Source organism: Anolis sagrei, chromosome 6, assembly GCF_037176765.1.
Source record: "Anolis sagrei isolate rAnoSag1 chromosome 6, rAnoSag1.mat, whole genome shotgun sequence".
NCBI lineage: Eukaryota > Metazoa > Chordata > Lepidosauria > Squamata > Dactyloidae > Anolis > Anolis sagrei.
In genome coordinates this window covers 81,670,177-81,688,713 of record NC_090026.1, presented here as the reverse complement: position 1 = coordinate 81,688,713, position 18,537 = coordinate 81,670,177, and the positions used below count along the sequence as shown (strand labels likewise).

Genomic DNA, 18,537 nt, shown 5'->3' with positions numbered 1-18,537 from the left:
TTTAATTTTAAATTATTTAACTTTAATTTTTTAATTTTAAAATATTAAATTGTTTACCTTTACAACATTTAAATCTAAAAATACTTAATTCACTTTAAAATATGTTACTGTTAGTATTTTATGTATTTTATCAGAGAATGCTCTTTGATTGTAGGTGAACTACAAATCCCAGCAACTAACCATCCCAAATGACAAAATCAACCCATTCCCCAACCCCACCAGTATTCAGATTTGGGTGTATTGGGTATTTGTGCCAAATTAGGTCCAGTGAATGAAAATACACCCTGCATATCAGATATTTACATTATGATTCATAACAGTAGTAAAATTACAGTTTTGAAGTGGCAAGGAAAATAATGTTATGGTTGGGGGCTCACCACAACATGAGGAACTGTATTAAGGAAGGTTGAGAGCCACTGGCCTGAGAGTTGTTCAGGGTGCTTTCTTTCTTCCAGTGAGGAGGGCGGGAAAGAAAACTGAAGGAGGGAAGGCGTGAGGAGGGCTCTTCTTGCCTTCTCCCCTCTCTTGATGGACCCAGGAGCCGGAGGGAGGAGGCAAGGAAGGCGGCCTCTCCCCTCCCCGCCCTCTTTCCTCAGTCCCTGCAGCTCTGCCCCCTTGAGAGAGTCCTAAGGCTGCACGCCACAAGCGCCCCTTGAGTTTGCCTTTCCTGGCTGGGAGAAGCGTGGCCCTGGCTGGGGCTGGAAGAGGAGAAGGAGGAGGCTGGGCTGAAGATGGAGCCCCCGCCTCGTGAAGCCCCCCGCCGTCCACAGGAGGAGGATGAGGAGCGGCCCCGCTCTCCCCCGGTGACCACCACCGCCAGCTCCTTCTCCGCCGGCTTCCCCTCAGGCTCCAGCAGCCTCGCCTACGACAAGGAGTTCCTCAGGACGCCGCCCGGGATCCTCATGGTGGCCGAGATTGTGAGTTCCCCTCAGGAGACCCTCCTGAGCGCCTATTTATTTATCCTATCAGGATGTATTTGAGAAAACACAAAGTTTGCAAACTTGGCATTCTCTTAAATGTCCTCTGACCAGTAGCTGGCCACTTGGAGTGCCTCTGGTGTTGCTCTAAGAAGGTCCTCCATTGTGCATGTGGCAGGGCTCAGGTTGCTTTGTAGTAGGTGGTCTGTGGTTTGCTCTTTTCCACACTCGCATGTCATGGACTCCACTTCGTGGCCCCATTTTTTAAGGTTGGCTCTGCATCTCATGGTACCAGAGCATAGTCTGTTCAGCGCCTTCCAAGTCTCCCAGTTTTCTGTGAGCCTGGGAGGGAGTTTCTTTGGTATCAGACATTGATTGAGGTTCTGGGTTTGAGCCTGCCGCTTTTGGACTCTTGCTTGCGGAGGTGTTCCAGCGAGTGTTGCTGTAGATCTTAGAAAACATGAAAAAAGCCTCTTCGTAGACAGTTGATTCTCATTCCAGAAGCTACTTGCAGCATGTACATTTGGGGAGGCACCAATACTCTTTGGCAGAGAATGCTAAACACCTTGTAATGATTCATTTAATGCAGGAGTCATAAAATCATAGAGATATCAGATTCTGTCTGGTATCCCATTGCTCCTTCCTGTGGTGTATTTATATCACAGAATCATAGAATCAAAGAGTTGGAAGACACCTCATGGGGCATCCAGTTCAACCCCCTGCCAAGAAGCAGGAAAATTGCATTCAAAGCACCCCTGACAGATGGCCATCCAGCCTCTGTTTAAAAACCTCCAAAGAAGGAGCCTCCACCACACTCCGGGACAGAGAGTTCCACTGCTGAACGGCTCTCACAGTCAGGAAGTTCTTCCTCATGTTCAGATGGAATCTCCTTTCCTGTAGTTTGAAGCCACTGTTCCACATCCTAGTCTCCAGGGAAGCAAAAAACAAGCTCCCTGTGTCTTCCTCTCACTTATTTATACATGGCTATCACATCTCCGCTCAGCCTTCTCTTCTTCAGGCTAAACATGCCCAACTCCTTAAGCTGCTCCTCATAGGATTGTTCTCTAGACCCTTGATCATTTTAGTCGCCCCCCTCTGGACACATTCCAGCTTGTCAATATCTCTCTTCAGTTGTGGTGCCCAGAATTGGACATAGGCAGAATAGAGGGGTAGCATGACTTCCCTGGATCTAGACACTATGCTCCTATTTATGCAGGCCAAAATTCCATTGGTTTTTTAAGCCTCAGCATCATATTGTTAGCTCATGTTTAACTTGTCCACAAGGACTCCAAGATCTTTTTAATTAAGAGCCACATCCACTGCTTTAGCATGGTGAGATGTGTTCCATACTGGGCATGCGTACTCAGCAGCAGAGTAGCATAGTGGAATGCAGATGTCTTCACAGTATCTGGTTGTGATCCTCAGGTTGTGCCAGTCAGCTTTCATATGATATTGTTTCTAGTGCCCACTTTTTGCTTGATATTCAGGCAGTGCTGCAAACACGTATGGTGGGGACGAGGGACAGGGCCTTCTCGGTGGTTCCTCCCCGCCTGTGGAATTCACTTCTTGGGGAAATTAGGTCATCATCATAGTAGTAATTCCCAAAAATTGTGTGCTGCAATACTCCAGTGGGATTCCTTCCCAGGTAATCCACAGAGCTTGAGATGCCTGTCTGTTCTTAAAATGAAAATCACATGTCTGTGTTTTAGATGGAATCAGCTGGTTTTCCCTGTAATAGGCAGTAAGTGCACCTAAAGCTTTGGAGAGCTTCTGTTCAACCATCTCAAATCTCTGCTTGAGCGCTGATGGCACGATTGTCAGCATAAATTAAACTCTCTGTCCCATCTGACAGTGGCTGATCATTTGTGTACATGTTGAACATTCATATTATCTGCATTGAACTGGATTATATGGCAGTGTAGACTATTATTATTATTATTATTATTATTATTATTATTATTCTGCTTTATCTCCCCTGAAGGAGATTCAAAGAGGCTATAATCCATTTCTCATATAATCCAGTTCAAAGCAGATAATGTGGATTATCATCTTTGATAGTCTGAATTATATGATAGTATAGAAGTGGCCTAGGAGATTGCATATTGCCATCTTTTACCAAAAGGAATGAACCCCCAGCATCAAAGTTTGTTAAAAAATGCAATACAGCTGTTTGGTTTGCTCCTGACGCGATAGATAAATAAATAAATAGCATCAAAATGTTTAAAAAGTCAAAAATGAGTGTATACAACAAAGAGGACCACTGAAAGTTAAAGGCTGCTATTTGTCTTGATGTAGAATATCTAATATGTCTGACTTGCAGTCATTACCTGAAGGACTAGAAGAGAAGCACTCTGTGCATGCTCAGATGCTGTCCCATTGTGGTTCAAAAATGCTAAGGCGCTGAAAAGAGGTCCTGAAACTTGATACAACAAGCAACAAATGGAACATTTGTTTCAAGATCTTAGAGTAATTTTCGAAGAGGTAGTTGCATTGCTCAGTTCCAGAAAAAAATAGAAAAAGTCTAAACTAGAGACACCTTAAAGACTCTTAAATGTTCATTGTGGCATGCATTTCCATGGACAATGGCATACTAACAGACAACAGTGTTCTCAATCTAGATGCTTTGATCTACAGGTCCACCACTCCCATTGAGCATTGTCACTGAATTATGGGAGTTGCAGTCCAATAAACAGTTTGAAGGGTGTTTGTTGTTCCCCACCCTTGCTCTACTGCAAAAGTGTTTTTGCATAATAAGTGTAATATGTACGCCAGAGGTGTATCTACTACACTGTAGAAATAATGCAATCCGATTCCACATAAAACTACAAATCCTGGGATTCCATAGACTGAGCCATGGCAGTTAAGTGGTGTCGGATTGCATTATTTCTACAGTATAGCTCAGGCATGGGCAAACTTTGGCCCTCCAGATGTTTTGGACTTCAACTCCCACAATTCCTTACTTAGTTACGTAAGTAAGTAAGTAATTTGTCCATAAGTAAGTAAGTAATTTTTCCTTCTACTGCCATCCTTAGAAACTTCATCTCCCTCATTTTGTGGAGAATTCATTCAACCCAAGCAGAGCTAGAAGATGCCCTTAGGGAATGGAGGATGGTTCATTTCCTCGCCTTATCCTAATGAAAGCCCTGGGGAGCTTTTTACCTTGGGTCTGACTTCCTGTAGTTCTGCTGAAACAAAAGGGACTAAATAGTGAATGGTGGTGTAAGATGAAGAGATGATTGCTGTGAATAATGGATCACCCAGAGGCTACACTGAAATCCTGGTGTCAGGTGAATGCTGAGTAACTAAAGCAAAGGGACCCCTTTTTAACATTTGTGGCAGACTTTATCCTATGCAAACATTTTTGTTCCGGTGGCCACTATCTCATTCTCTTAAGCTTTGAGTAATGAAAAGGAGGAAAGCTGCCCAGGAATGCAGCTATCACTCAGGAATCCATTCCAAGAATGTTTTGTTGGAAGAGAACAGCTGGGGAGAGAGATGGAAGTGTTCTGAATCATTTGTTATCAGGCGTGTGTAGTGTAATCTAAGTTGGGTGTAAACTACTTGTGTCACAGGTGGCATTTGTGTTACCAACCCCTGTTTTATTATATTTATTAAATGACTCAATGTCCTGCTTTTCCATCATTAGTAACAACCAAATAGGAGGGAAAGAAAGAAATCTCCAAGGGAACAGGATTCAGACATCAATGTGTCATACTTAAACATTTATTTGTTATAACAAAATTGTGGAATGTGTGTTTTTTAAAAAAACATTTGCACCAAAAAGACATACAAGATTTAAACGTTTACTTTTTGGATGACAATGGCCAATGTACTCTGTGGCACTGTTTCTTAAACTGTGGCTCCTGGCCAGAGATGGGGTCCCCCTAGGTCAATGCTGGGATCACATAGTCTAACTTTACTGGGAAATGCATTGTTGAGGAGTTGCTGTGAGTTTTCCGGGCTGTATGGCCAGTAGCATTCTCTCCTGACGTTTTGCTCACATCTATGGCAGCTATCCTCAAAAGTTGAGGGGTCTGTTGGAAACTAGGCAAGTGAGGTTTATATATCTGTGGAATGTCCAGAGTGGGAGAAAGAACTCTTGTCTGATTGAGGTAAGTGTGAAAGTTGCAATTGGCCACCTTGATTCAGATTGAATGGCCTTGCAGCTTCAAATCCTGGCTGCTTCCTGCCTGGGGAATCCTTTGTTAGGAGGTGTTAGCTGGCCCTGGTTGTTTCATGTCAGGAATTCCCCCTTTTTTAGTGTTGTTCTTTATTTGTTCATTTTCATGGTTTCCTCCTTTCTGTTGAAATTGTCCACATGCTTGTGGATTTCACTGGCTTCTCTGTGCAGTCTGATATGGTGGTTGTTAGAGTGGTCCAGCACTTCTGTGTTGTCAAATGATATGCCACGTCAACGTTGTTTCATCAGGTGCTCTGTTATGACTTACTTCTGTAGACCCACTAAGAAAATCCAACAAATGCTATATTCAGTAAAGGACAAGAGGGATCTTCTCACCTCTGAAGGAGTCTACGGTATACATAGCACCCAAACACAAATCAAGGAACATGAAAGGCACTGCAAACTAATTCAACCTTCGAAGTCAGGCATAGCGGAGCACCTGATGATTGAAATTAAATGGTATCTTCTTTCTAAGTTTCTTCAGAATCAATTGTGGCTTAAGCACTTGGACATATCACTTGAACACATCTCAGACTCCCTCAGTCAGCATAGCTGGTGGGCTTATGTGAGTCATAGTGTGATGGGCTTCTGAGTTTTTGCCTAGTGGGTTTCCAGGAGCTGCTGCCTAAAAAGCAACTTTTAGAGCATGTATATCTATAAAGCCTGCATGATTGCCTGTCCTCAGAAATTTAATTCCCTTGTAATCTGGTTCATCAATATTAGTTGTAACCCTAATGTTTTTAGTGTTGATTCAGATGTATGTGGTGTGCTACAATGGGTGATATTAACTTTTGCACCAAGGTCTAGAACAGTAGTTCCCAAACTTTGTTCTCCCAGTGCTTTTAGACTTTAGCTTCCAGAATCCCTGAGTTTTAGCTAAGTCTGCTAATACTTCTGAGATTTAAAGTCCAAAACCTTTGGAGGACCAAAGTTTGGGAACCACTGCTTTAGAAGGAAGCTGTTCAAAACGATCTTGACAGATTAGAGAGATGGGCCAAAACTAACAAAATGAAGTTCAACAGTGACAAATGAAGATACTCCACTAGGCAGAAAAAACAAAATGCAAAGATACAGAATGGGGAACGCCTGGCTCGAGAGCAGTATGTGTGAAAAAGATCTTAGAGTCCTTGTGGACAGCAAGTTAAACAAGAGCCAACAATTTGATGTGGCGGCAAAAAAAGCCAATGGGATTTTGGCCTGCATCAATAGGAGCATAGTGTCTAGGGAAGTCATGCTACCCCTCTATTCCTCTTTGGTTAGACCACACCTGGAATATTGTGTCCAATTCTGGGCACCACAATTCAAGAGAGATATTGACAAGCTGGAATGTGTCCAGAGGAGGACGACTAAAATGATCAAGGGTCTGGAGAACAAGCCCTATGAGGAGCGGCTTAGGGAACTGGGCATGTTTAGCCTGAAGAAAAGAAGGCTGAGAGGAGATATGATAGCCATGTATAAATATGTGAGAGGAAGCCACAGGGAGGAGGGAGCAAGCTTGTTTTCTGCTTCCGTGGAGACTAGGACGCGAAACAATGGCTTCAAACTACAGGAAAGGAGATTCCATCTGAACATGAGGAAGAACTTCCTGACTGTGAGAGCCGTTCAGCAGTGGAACTCTCTGCCCCGGAGCGTGGTGGAGGCTCCTTCTTTGGAAGCTTTTAAACAGAGGCTGGATGGCCATCTGTCGGGGGGTGATTTGAATGCAATATTCCTGCTTCTTGGCAGGGGGTTGGACTGGATGGCCCATGAGATCTCTTCCAACTCTATGATTCTATGATTCTATGTTAGAAACAGTGTTTTACTCTTTATGACGATAGTTGATCCAGAGACTGAAGCATAACACCTTTTGGCTAGCAATACTGAAGGCAAACCTTAATATGTCTTGTTCGCCACCTGTGTGGAGCAAGAATTGCTTTAAAGCTCCAATATCTTTTACCTTTCATCTAAAATATTTCCAGTGAACTCCCACAGGGAGATGATGACTCGTTTTTTTTCTTGGGAACTCTATGTGACTGAAAAGATCTGCCCACATAGATCTGCTTGTAACTGTAACAATGCTCCCCTCCCTTCCTCTGGCCTTTGTTGAGCAGGTTATTTACACATTAAGGGGCCTAGGCTCAAAAGGCTGCTCTGTAGAATAATCAGGAGGTCGCTCTCTCCTGTAACACTCATTAGCTGCCACACCTTCAGTGTGGTGTTCTGCCAAAGATCTTGCAAATAGAGACCATGGAGTGCTTTTTGTTGTTTCTAAATGCACCACACACACACACACTTCTGACAATTAAGTGCACAACACAAAAGTGTGTAGTAACAGGAAATACTTTTTTAGCAGTTGTCCATAAATTCGTTAAATCAAACTGAGCACAAAGCTAAAATTGAGTTGCTAGCCATACCTAAACCAAATTTACAGAGTCAATAATCTATGTAAGTATTGATCTATTTACTTACTTAGGCGATCCCTCGAGTAAGATTGTTTTCCAAGTTGGGTGTACTGGCGGTGGGTACGTAGGTGACTGTGGAGCCCTATTCTTCTTTCTTTCTTTCTTTCTTTCTTTCTTTCTTTCTTTCTTTCTTTCTTTTTTTTTTTTTTTGCTTTTTAATTGATCTTTATCAGAGGTTTTTTTTAGGGTAAATCTATAGGGTTGTTAATCATCAGCAAGTCATATATTTAAAATAGGGATAACTGGGTAGGGAGTGAAGGGGAAAGAGGTAAGATTGTGTGGAGAGGGAGGTAATAGGGAGAAGGGAAGAAAAAGAGAGAGAGTATGTGTGTGTGTGTGTTTGTATATATGTGTGTGTGTGTGTGTGTGTGTATATATATATATAGGGACGGGGGGGGGGAGAGTTGTGATTGGGTATTTGGAATTAAGTGCGAGAAGGTTAGTAATTCAATTAATGATCTTCCTTGTGGAGCCCTATTCTTGATCTGCAAGAGGGCATCAGTTTCCAGACAGAAGGCGGTCCTGGTCTGGGTTGGCTTGACGTGCCTTCCTCTTCGCACGTTTCTCTCTTTCGCCCTCCATTCGTGCCTCTTCAAATTCTATAGCACTGCTGGTCACAGCTGACCTCCAGCTAGAGCGCTCAAGGGCCAGGGCTTCCCAATTCTCTGTTTCTATGCCACAGTTTTTAAGTTTGGCTTTAAGCCCATCTATAAATCTCTTTTCCTGTCCTCCAACATTCTGTTTTCCGTTCTTGAGTTCGGAGTAGAGTAACTGCTTTAGGAGACGGTGATTGGGCATCTATCTGATGTCTGTAGATAGTCCATGTTTCACAGGCATATAGCAGGGTTGGGAGGGCAATGGCTTTATAAACAAGCACCTTTGTATCCCTCCGGATGTCCCAATTATTAAACACTCTGTGCTTCATTCGGAAAAATGCTGCACTCACAGAGCTCAGGCAGTGTTGTATTTCAGTGTCAATGTTGACTTTTGTGGAGAGGTGGTTGCCAAGGCATTGTATTGGGATTGCCTGGTGACTGCTGGAAGAGCACTTTGATTTTCTCGATGTTCAATGACAGGCCGAGCTTATTGCATGCTTCTGCGAAGGTGTTTAGAGTGGCTTGTAGGTCTTCTTCTGAATGTGCACAGACAGGCCCGTAGCCAGGATTTGGATTCGGGGGGGGGGGGGGCAGAGTTTGTTTCGGGGGGGGCTGCGTCTGAGTGAAAGAGGGTCTACCCTAGCAAACCTTTTGTATCATTACCCCAATACCCCCGTGCATATGGGATATATTGAATATGGTGACCAGATCATGATATGAATAAACATAACAGTTTAAATAATGCACCAGTAAGGCCTTTTCGTGAACCACCATGAGAATTTAAGGGGGGGGTGAAGCCCCTCAAGCCCCCCCCCCCCCCCCCCCGGCTACATGCCTGTGCACAGATGACATTGTCACCAGCATATTGGAGTTCTATAACACTACCACTATGTTCAGTTGATTTACCTCTAAATATTTGATACAGTTGGTCTTCTGTAGTCGGAACTAGCCATTGACTGCTTTTTTTTGGTCGTGTCAGGAGCAGCTTGAGAAACTGCCATTGACTGCTGACTTCTATCTATGGCAACCCTGTGAATGGGAGACCTCCAGCTCACCCTATCAATAGCAGTTTTGCTCAGGTCTTGCTTATTCATGGGCATGACTTCCTGGGTTGAGTTTATCTATTTGTACTACAGTTTTCATCTTTTCCTTCTGTCCTCTACCAAAAATCTTTTCTTTTCTAGTGAGTTGTACCTCCTCATGATATGTCCAAAGTAAAACAGTCTGCCCTTCCAAATCCTAATCCTTTTCTAGTTTCTTCACTGCAGTCTCTATTCGGATCGATGACTGAGACAAGGTATGGAAAATCATTTCTATGTCTTAGTTTAAAGTCCTGTAAATCATCTGGGGTCATTATTTTCATTTTGTTCATGTTCAACTGTAAATTAAAAATACATTCAAGAAAACATATAAAACCAGGGCCTTCATTGTTAGTCTCACTGTCCATACATCATTGTCTGAGCCGTTCCAATGTTCACTTTCGTCTAATACCATGTTTGACTGTTGCATTAGATTCCAAAGCCTTGTTCAAATAGCCATGTTTTCACTTTTTTCCAGAAGGTCAAGAGGGAGGGGGCTGATTTAATATTCCTGGGGAGGGCATTCCACAACCAAGGGGCCACCACTGAGAAGGTCTGTCTCTCATACCTGCCAGTCGCGCCCGTGAAGAAGGTAGGACCGAGAGCAGGGCCTCCGTGGATGATCTTAAACTCTTAGATGGTTCATAGGGAGAGATACAAATCCCAGAATTCAGCCATGGCAGTTAAGCCATGCTATAATTGTGTAGTATTAAAGGAATCTTACAAACATTGCACCAATCTAGTAGAACTAATAGTTTTACCTTTGTGGAGTTAATTCTGTTTTAGGATAGATATGGTATATCTCAATCCAAGAGTTAGTATTTTCCTAATGCAAATGTGTAGCACTAATTTCTTATCTGCACGCTACTTTGAGGTGGGGGGAAGCTTATGTTGCTGTTGAGGTACATTGGACCCCTGCTGTTGTTTATTATTAGTAAGTTTTAAGCTCTGCTGTTTCTATTTGAGTTCTTTCTCTTCTTTCTTTTCCTTCAAACCTTTCTGATTGAATTCTTCACAGAATCCATTTTTTTAATGCTGAACTCATATTCAGGAATGAGGTACCAATAAAATCCCCCTTTTTAATATTCAGTTGGACATATTTTGAAATTACCTTTTTGTCTAGCGGTTTTAAGACTGTCCTTTAGACCTTGTTAGCAAATTGATCCTATCAAAAGAGAATAGTATGCATATATTAATCTGATGGAAATCTGATGGTGCTTTAAAAAATAATAGATCACAGTTTGTCATTAAAATGCACATGCAGATAGTATGGAGAAGAGAAGAAAGAACATATTTTCCTGTTTGGAAATTGAGAAAAAAATCTTAGCTAAAGTGAATATTCCCAGATCTAGATCAAAAGTCTAATTTCCTTTCATTTACTTGGGGAAATAAGATAGGGAACATTTATATAGCTAACTTTCTTCTGGGCAGAAGATGAAAGCTAAACTGAATGGAGGGTAAACCTTGGCACCTTAAGTATTAGGCATACTAATACACTAAATATATAGAGGCCCCTAAGATCTTTGTAAGTTGCAGAAAATGATCAATTAAGTCTTGCAAATTATATCAGCTTGATGTTGCTCAACTACCTGAGCTGGAGATTGGCATAGCTATTACACTGAACAGAGGAATATGTTTGAGTAGCCAGTATTTTCAGGTTAATGACTTGAATATAATATATACTGTGTGATATATGTATACAAAACATGTGTAAAATATACCCACGTGGTTTATATATTAGCTGGAGCTGGTCCTTCCTATCCATAGTATCTGCATCTATGTATGTAAATAACCCTGGCTCAAAAAATTAAGAAAAAAATTCCAAAAGCAAACCTTGATGTAGATATGTAAACATACCTGCCTCTCATCATTTTGCAGTTCCCCTCTCCAGCATTCTTTGGGTTCCTTGCTATTTTATATAAGAGAGATTCTTTTTTCTATGCTATTATATATCATTTTTTTCATGACAGGAGCAAATTGAGAAACTGCAAGTTGCTTCCGGTGTGAGAGAATTGGCCGTCTGCAAGAATGTTGCCCGGGGGACGCCCATGTTTTACCATCCTGTGGGTGGCTGCTCTCATGTCCCTTCATGGGAAGCTGGAGCTGACAAATGGGAGCTCACCTTGCTCCCCGGATTCAAATAACTGACCTTTTGATCAGCAGTCCTGCTGGCACAGGGGTTCAACCTATTGCGGCACCAGGGGCTCCTATTATATATAATGAGACTTCGGCATCTACACATTTTGGTATCCACAGGGGATCTTGGAACAAAACCAGTGGATACGAAGGATTCAAGATTTATAATATGTACAGAATCATTCGCAGTTCTGGTTCTCAGAGCACTTACTTTCTGTTAGTTCACCACAGATTTCACTGGGAAGAAGTGAAGCAGCTGCTTCATCCATCCATTTAAATAACTGTGATGTGCAGTTCATTATCATCTTTCATCAATAAATATGTCTGGAATAGCAGCTGTAAAAATATTGTTCATACTTCAGTTTCAGTTTCAATCTGGTAAAGGGCAAAGTTATAGCAAATGTCAGGTAGGCTGAAGGAGAATCCATACTTGGTTACCCATGACTGATACCATAGAGACAGAAAGCATGAACAAATGAACAATTGTTCTAAGTCCATTTTGAATCAAGCTCTGAACTGGCACCTGCATTTGTTTAATTTTTTTTCCCTCAATGCACTCTATTGAACAATTGGTGTCATATGATTGTAAATGGCTAGTTTAATTATTAAAGAATGTGTGGTCACCAAATAATTTGTTACAAGTAACTCCAACTTCCTTAGTCAAGAGAAAAAGAAGAGAGAAGCTTCTACATTAAAATTTCTCCATTTATAGGTCTGGAAAAAAGATATCTGAATACATCTCCTTAGGCTAAGCTGGACATTTTGACCAATGGGTTGCTGTGAGTTTTCCGGGCTGTATGGTCATATTCCAGAAGCATTCTGGAACCTCACAACCTCTGTGGATGCCTGTCATAAATGTGAGCGAAACGTCAGGAGAGAATGCTTCTGGAACATGGCCATACAGCCCGGAAAACTCACAGCAGCCCAGTGATTCTGGTCATAAAAGACTTCGACAACACATTTTGACCAACATTTAAACACCTCCATCTATTTAATCCAAGAATTAAATAATAAATGTTTGTGGCAGGTATGCAGTCAATATTTTTCAAATCTCCAGCAATGGTGTGATTGTAAATATATAGTGCCTGCTATAGTTATAGTCCCATACAGAATTCCAGCCATAGTATACATACCCTCTAACATTTAAAGATGAAAACTGGAATGTGTGACTAATGATTTTACTGCACACAGATGGAAACTAGAATAGGTCCGTATTGCACAATTTTGTGTGACACCTGTTGCTATGTCACCTTCGAGCAATGAAGCTGACAATGGCAAAACCCATCAGTAGTCTCTTGACAGTGCCATGGTCCCAGGATGTACCTCATGCAATGAGATCCATGTGCTTCTGTGGCCTACAGTCCTCTTCCTCACCTTTAAAAATATAAATCAAAGGAAAAGTGGCACAGTGGGAGTGTGCTGGTACGGCTATACCAGGAGCTCCAAACTCCCTTTCGTTCTTTGAGCGTTTGCATGTGCTTGTTCTGGCCATGCATTTTGCAGTTGGATGGTTCCTGCTAGGCTGCAGTCATGGGGCTAGCCACCTGTCTATCATCATTAAGTTTTAGTTTCACCCTTTTTTCCAGGTTCAGGAGGGAAAGGGAACCATTTTAGTTCAGTCTTACAGTTGGAAGCTCAGCTACAGGATGTGAAAGTTTTCTACCTGTAGAGAAGCTTCTTTTTTTTTACAAAGTCCGAGGGGAAACAGTCCCAAAAGCTCTGGCTGGGGAATTTACAGCCTCACAGCTTTAAGAACAGTCTCCAAAGAGAGGCTTTTAAGAGAAACAGCTTTACAGCACAACCCTTGTTGGGGTTGGAGAAACTGACCTACAACTTTCGTGGGAAGAATCCTAAGGACTCCAGCTGGAAATTTTTCAGAGCCTTGGCTGGTAGGTCTACTCGGGTACCCAAGAAACAATTTGGAGCCGGGAGTAGAGCCCTCACCAGCAAAGCCTAGAAAGCAGATTGCCCTGGGAGGGGTCAAAAAGGGTTTTCCTCATAAAGGAAAGAAATAGTTCTCCAAGCAAGCTGCCTGTCCCTTGTGGACAAGATTTAAGCAAGCCACCAGTTGATTCAAAGCCTTGAAGTATTTGTTTGATTTGTTGAAGATCTAAGATTGTTTGTTGAAGACCTAAGCAATAATAAAGAACTTTGTTAAACTTTTAAGCTTCTAAAGACTTTGTATAGGAAAACCCATAGGGCCTCTCATTCAAGGCACCCCGGCTTCCCGCTGGGCACAAAGAGCACGTCCTGTTCAAAAGCCAATTGCTATAGGCCCAGCGCGCAACAGCACAGGGAGGACAGAATTATGCTGCCTATGCCTACCCAAAAGTGTGGCTTTGAAAACTATGGCCAAGAAGACCAAAAGAAAAAAAACAACAAAGAACAGTCTCTACCTCATCACACTAGAGAAGTCTTTAACAGCCTCACTAAACTTCAAATCCCAGAATTCAGCAGGAGGCAGAAACCGGATTTAAAGTGGATTTATTCTCTAGTGTGATGATGAAGTAGTTAGAGAGGCTGCAGCAGTTTGCTTTTCTCAGAGCCTAAGGGGGAAGGAAGGCCAAGATTCTAGATCACTTTTCTCTCCCCACAGCAGGGTTAAATGAGTGCAAACTAATTTTTTTTGCAGTTTTAGCTCAGTTTTCAGCAATTAAAGTAATTGAGACAAAAACTGGGGCATCTTGAAAGCACCTAAAAATGAGATGACAGTGGATTTATTGGCACTGTGCCTGCCCAAATTGGGACAGTTGGAAAGTATGAGATTATTGCGATATTATTTCTGTTCTGCCAAGAACTGGGAGACTGGTGCCAAAGGCAGCAAAATAATTATTGGTTTAGGACCCTGTGCATTTTTATTTGGTGGGGAGAGTGGCTCACTATTTATTGTTCTACCTCAAATAGAAAAATATCTTGAGCCAACTCAAGATTGCTAGTATATATTTGTTAACCATTCTCCCACCCTGCAGTGAAACCCCAGTAAATGGCAGAAGTGTTCCTTAGTAGTTTATCTGCAAAAAGTATGGGTTAATCAGGTGGTTTTACTGAACAAATATTGCAGACCAAAGCAGTGGCAGTTTCTGATTCATTTGAGGCATTGCCTGTGTGGGACAAAGTAGTAAATGCCCCTTTTACTCTGATGCATTTGATACCATTCAGCACAATATGAGACAGATATTAGGCTGATGGGGGGGGGGGGGATCATATGTAAAAAGTATTTTTAATTAGAAAAGGACTGAATGTCTCCTTCAATATTATTTTGTATTTGACTTTGCACACCAGCTTAAGAGTCTGCAGCTCTCTTTGCTTGAAGCAATGCATTGTACAAATCTGTCTTTCTGAAACCTTCATGCAATTATTTTTACAAAATTTTATGCCATTGCAAAAGATAAATTGGGACACCACTTTGGGGCAATGTATATTTCAATCAAAACAACTGTTGCAATGGAACATTTCTTTTTAGAAAAAGCGTATTTCAAAAATAATACATTTTATTTTTTTAGAAAACAAGGAGATATCAAATATCAGAAGATACTGGTGTGTATATATATATATATATATATGTTTTAAAAACAACATGTTTCTTTTGTTTCAGCCATTATCATTTATAAAATGAATTTGGCATTTTTACAATTTATATAATATTCAATTACTCTTAGATAAGTATATGATGTGACTGTTGAAAAATCTGATATTGCAAGGTCAACCTTCCTGTTACGCCAACTCCACTGGATGCCGTTTGCTATCAAGCACAATTCAAAGTGCTGGCTTTGGCCTGTAAAGCCCTGAATGGCCCCGCCCCAACTTACCTGTCCGAACGTATCTCCCTTTATGAACCATCACGAAGGTTAAGAACTGGGGAGGCCCTGCTCTCGGTCCAACCACCTTTGCAGGCACGACTGGTGGAGACGAGAGACAGGGCCTTCTCAGTGGTGGCTCCTCAGCTGTGGAACTCCCTCCCTACTGGGATTTAATCAGCCCCTCCTCTCCTGTCATTTTGCAAACAAGTGAAAACCTGGTTTGGGAGCAAGCATTTGGCTCAGCATAATTATCTATGCAGTATAGTTGGAATTGACCCTGGATTGATGAATATAATTATTTGACTATTTGGCTTTGGATCTATGCACAATAGTTGTCTGATGTTTCAATATGTTGTTTTAATGTTGTTTAAGAGTGTTGTTTAATTGCTTTTAATTGTTATTGTTGGTTGGGCATGGAATAATGTCAACTATGTAAGCCACCCTGACATAACGGCGTTCCATGCAGTCATGCCGGCCACATGACCTTGGTGGTGTCTATGGACAACACCGGCTCTTTGGCTTAGAAATGGAGATGAGCATCACACCCCAGAGTTGGACACAACTGGACTTAATGTCAGGGGAAAACCTTCATCTTTACCTATGTAAGCCACCCTGAGTCCCCTTCAGGGTGAGAAGGGTAAGACATAAATGCTACAAATAAATAAATAGATATCATAGATATCTGTGGTAACATCTGTTATCCGATGACTAAAAACCTGAATCAGTATAAACAAACATTTGCAAATATCGCTCATTTTCATATAGAGCCGCTGAATTTAAAGTTTTATCTAATAATCATACAGTTAATACATTGAAACCCCACTGTTCGACCACTAGTATGGACATTCCTTTCATATTGTTATTGTTATGTGCTTTCAAGTCATTTATGAATTATGGCAACCCTTAAATGGTCATAGTTGTCTCAGAGAGGTGTTGCCTTTGCCTTCCTCTGAGGCTGAGAGAGTGTAACTTACTATAGCTGTCACCATAGGTCATTGGACGTTGTTTTGAGTTTTAAATTGCTGTTTTTATATGCTATAATTTTTACTTTGTATTGTTTATTTTATCTTTATCTCGGCACTTGTGCCATATGTAAGCCACTCCGAGTTCCTTCGGGGAGATGGAGGCAGGGCACAAAAATTAAGTTGATATTATTATTATTATTATTATTATTATTATTATTATTATTAGCTTGCCCAAAATCAGCCAGTGGGTTTCCATGGGTGAGTTGGGATTTGAATCCTGGTCTCTTGTCTTAATCCAATGCTCAAACCACTGCAGCACACTGGTTGTAATTGTTACTAACTGTTATTAAAATAAACTTTCATAAAAACAAATTGATTTTGTCCCTTTTTTATTTGAACCTTCCCTTTATTTTTTAGTGGTAGAAACACGTAAGAGTAAGAATAATCCATAAAATAGGCTATGCAATTGTTTAGCAAGCATGTTGAATATTTTTTCTAGAATCTGGTTATCATCAAAAACAACTAGGTGCTTTGTGTTAAACCAGCTGGCTTTTTTTTTTTGGTCCAGCAGAATAAGGCTTTCTGGGCAAATATTTGCAGAGCAAGATAATCTCTCAAAGATAATGGGACTGCTTAGAAAATGCCCTTGTTGAGGCCAGTGAAAACTCAATCACACAAATGATGAATGAGGCCGAATTCTTTACATTAGTTACACACATTGGCATTTACATTTCCTTATACGATTGTGTGAAGAAATAACAGCTTCAAAATTTGCTTTGACACCATATTGGCCAGGGTTTGTTTTTTCAGTGCATGGTGCAGTCTTCCGGAAGCCAGTTTGAAAGTACTGAAAAAGATTTTTAGTACATAGACGAAGCTTTAGAAAGTCTAGATTGTGTCCTTTTTTCTTTGCAAACAGAAGCAGCAACATATAGTCAATACAATAGTAAAAATAGAGGAAATTAGATCAATGCCAAGAAGTATTGTTCAGGTATTAAAGACTTAAGAATATATGTCAAAATTAGTGGAACTTAAAAATGTTTGCCTTTGATCAGGTGCAGTGTTTGAGGTTTTGAAATTCTATAATTTACTTTTTCTTTTATAATTGTTTGTTTTCTTTGATGTAGAAACATGATGTAGAAACAAAATCAGGATAATTCTTTTTAGTATTCATTCTTTCAAGTTTTTCGGAAAAGCAATAGCATTTTCTCAGACCATTACCTCCTAGGATGAAGATTTTAATGTTGCATAGTGTTCTGGGCATAACAGTTCTGGACTTCACAGTGTTGATACAGAGGCTTTAAACTAACAAATGGATTCTGCAGGTCCAGTCATCAATATAATTGACTAAAGGCTCCTAGTTTTGTTTTCCTTTCCAGTAGCTGAACTTCCTGTGGGCACTAGAAAGCTGTTCCAATGTGGCAGTGCTTTAATTCTTCATTTACACAGTGTTTGCTGGAAGGCTTACAAAGAATTACAACATAAACTGGGCATTAATTGATGACATGTTCTGCTTTGAATGGATGTTTGAAGTATTCTGCTCAAGAGCTGACTGAGGTGCCATCATTGCTAGCTCGTTTGTGTGTTTAGAAGCTGCAGCTGGTGGTTGTAGAGGAAGGTATTGGGTGTTGGGCCAAGAAACAATAAATTGCACAATTCATCATTTTGTTGGCAAGAACTTTGCCATACTTAGTTTTGAATAAACATAAATACTCTAAAAGCATGAGACTAGCAAACAGAATTGTGTTTTCCTGTGGTTATTTATTTATTTTTTATCAAAAGCATTGCATAAATTAGTATAAAACTGATAAAAATAGAAGGAGCACAAGTGGTTAAATATCTTTTGACCAAAACCAGGCAACAGCATTGTCTGTTGCCTCCAACAATTCTTCCTCTGTATATGAGGTGGGCATTGTGGACAAGCATACAGATGTGGAGTTGTCTGTTCTGCTCCACAGTCACATAAGGTGGGGGCTTCTTTTAGGTAGTGCCATTTTGCCAGGTTGTCTTTTGATCTGCCCGCTCCCCTTCTGAGCCTGTTCAGGGACTTCCAAGTTGCCCATTCTTGGTTTGCCCCTGGAGGAAGACCCTCGTGGGGAGCCATCCAGTTGGGATTTCCTGGTTTAGCTACCCAGAGGGATACTCTTGCTGTTGGTGGAGAGATGTTAACAGGAGTGGTGGTTCCCTTATTTGAGTCTACTGGGAGGAGGCTGATAGCCATGCAGTGGATGGCTTTCACAGTGTTCAACCTTATTTCTCTCATAGTTAGCAGCAACTTCCCATTGCACATTGGGGGGGGGGGGGCAATGCCAGCTAGCTTTTAGAGTTTATCAACAGGTGTAGGTTTGAGACATCCTGTGATTATTCTGCATGTTTCGTTCAATGCTATGTTCACCTGCTTCGCATGGGCAGACTTGTGCCAA

General features: G+C 41.2%; 1 protein-coding gene across 1 annotated transcript in view; it reads left to right on the top strand.

Moving 5' to 3' along the window:
* Positions 1-526: 526 nt before the first annotated feature.
* The window catches only part of CMTM8 (CKLF like MARVEL transmembrane domain containing 8), a 31,239-nt gene continuing 13,228 nt past the window's right edge, over positions 527-18,537 (top strand). Inside the window, exon 1 of the mRNA XM_060781869.2 lies at positions 527-917. Coding sequence (XP_060637852.1) covers positions 732-917 — 186 coding nt within the window. The 5' untranslated portion in view covers positions 527-731. The remainder of the gene's footprint in view (positions 918-18,537) is intronic.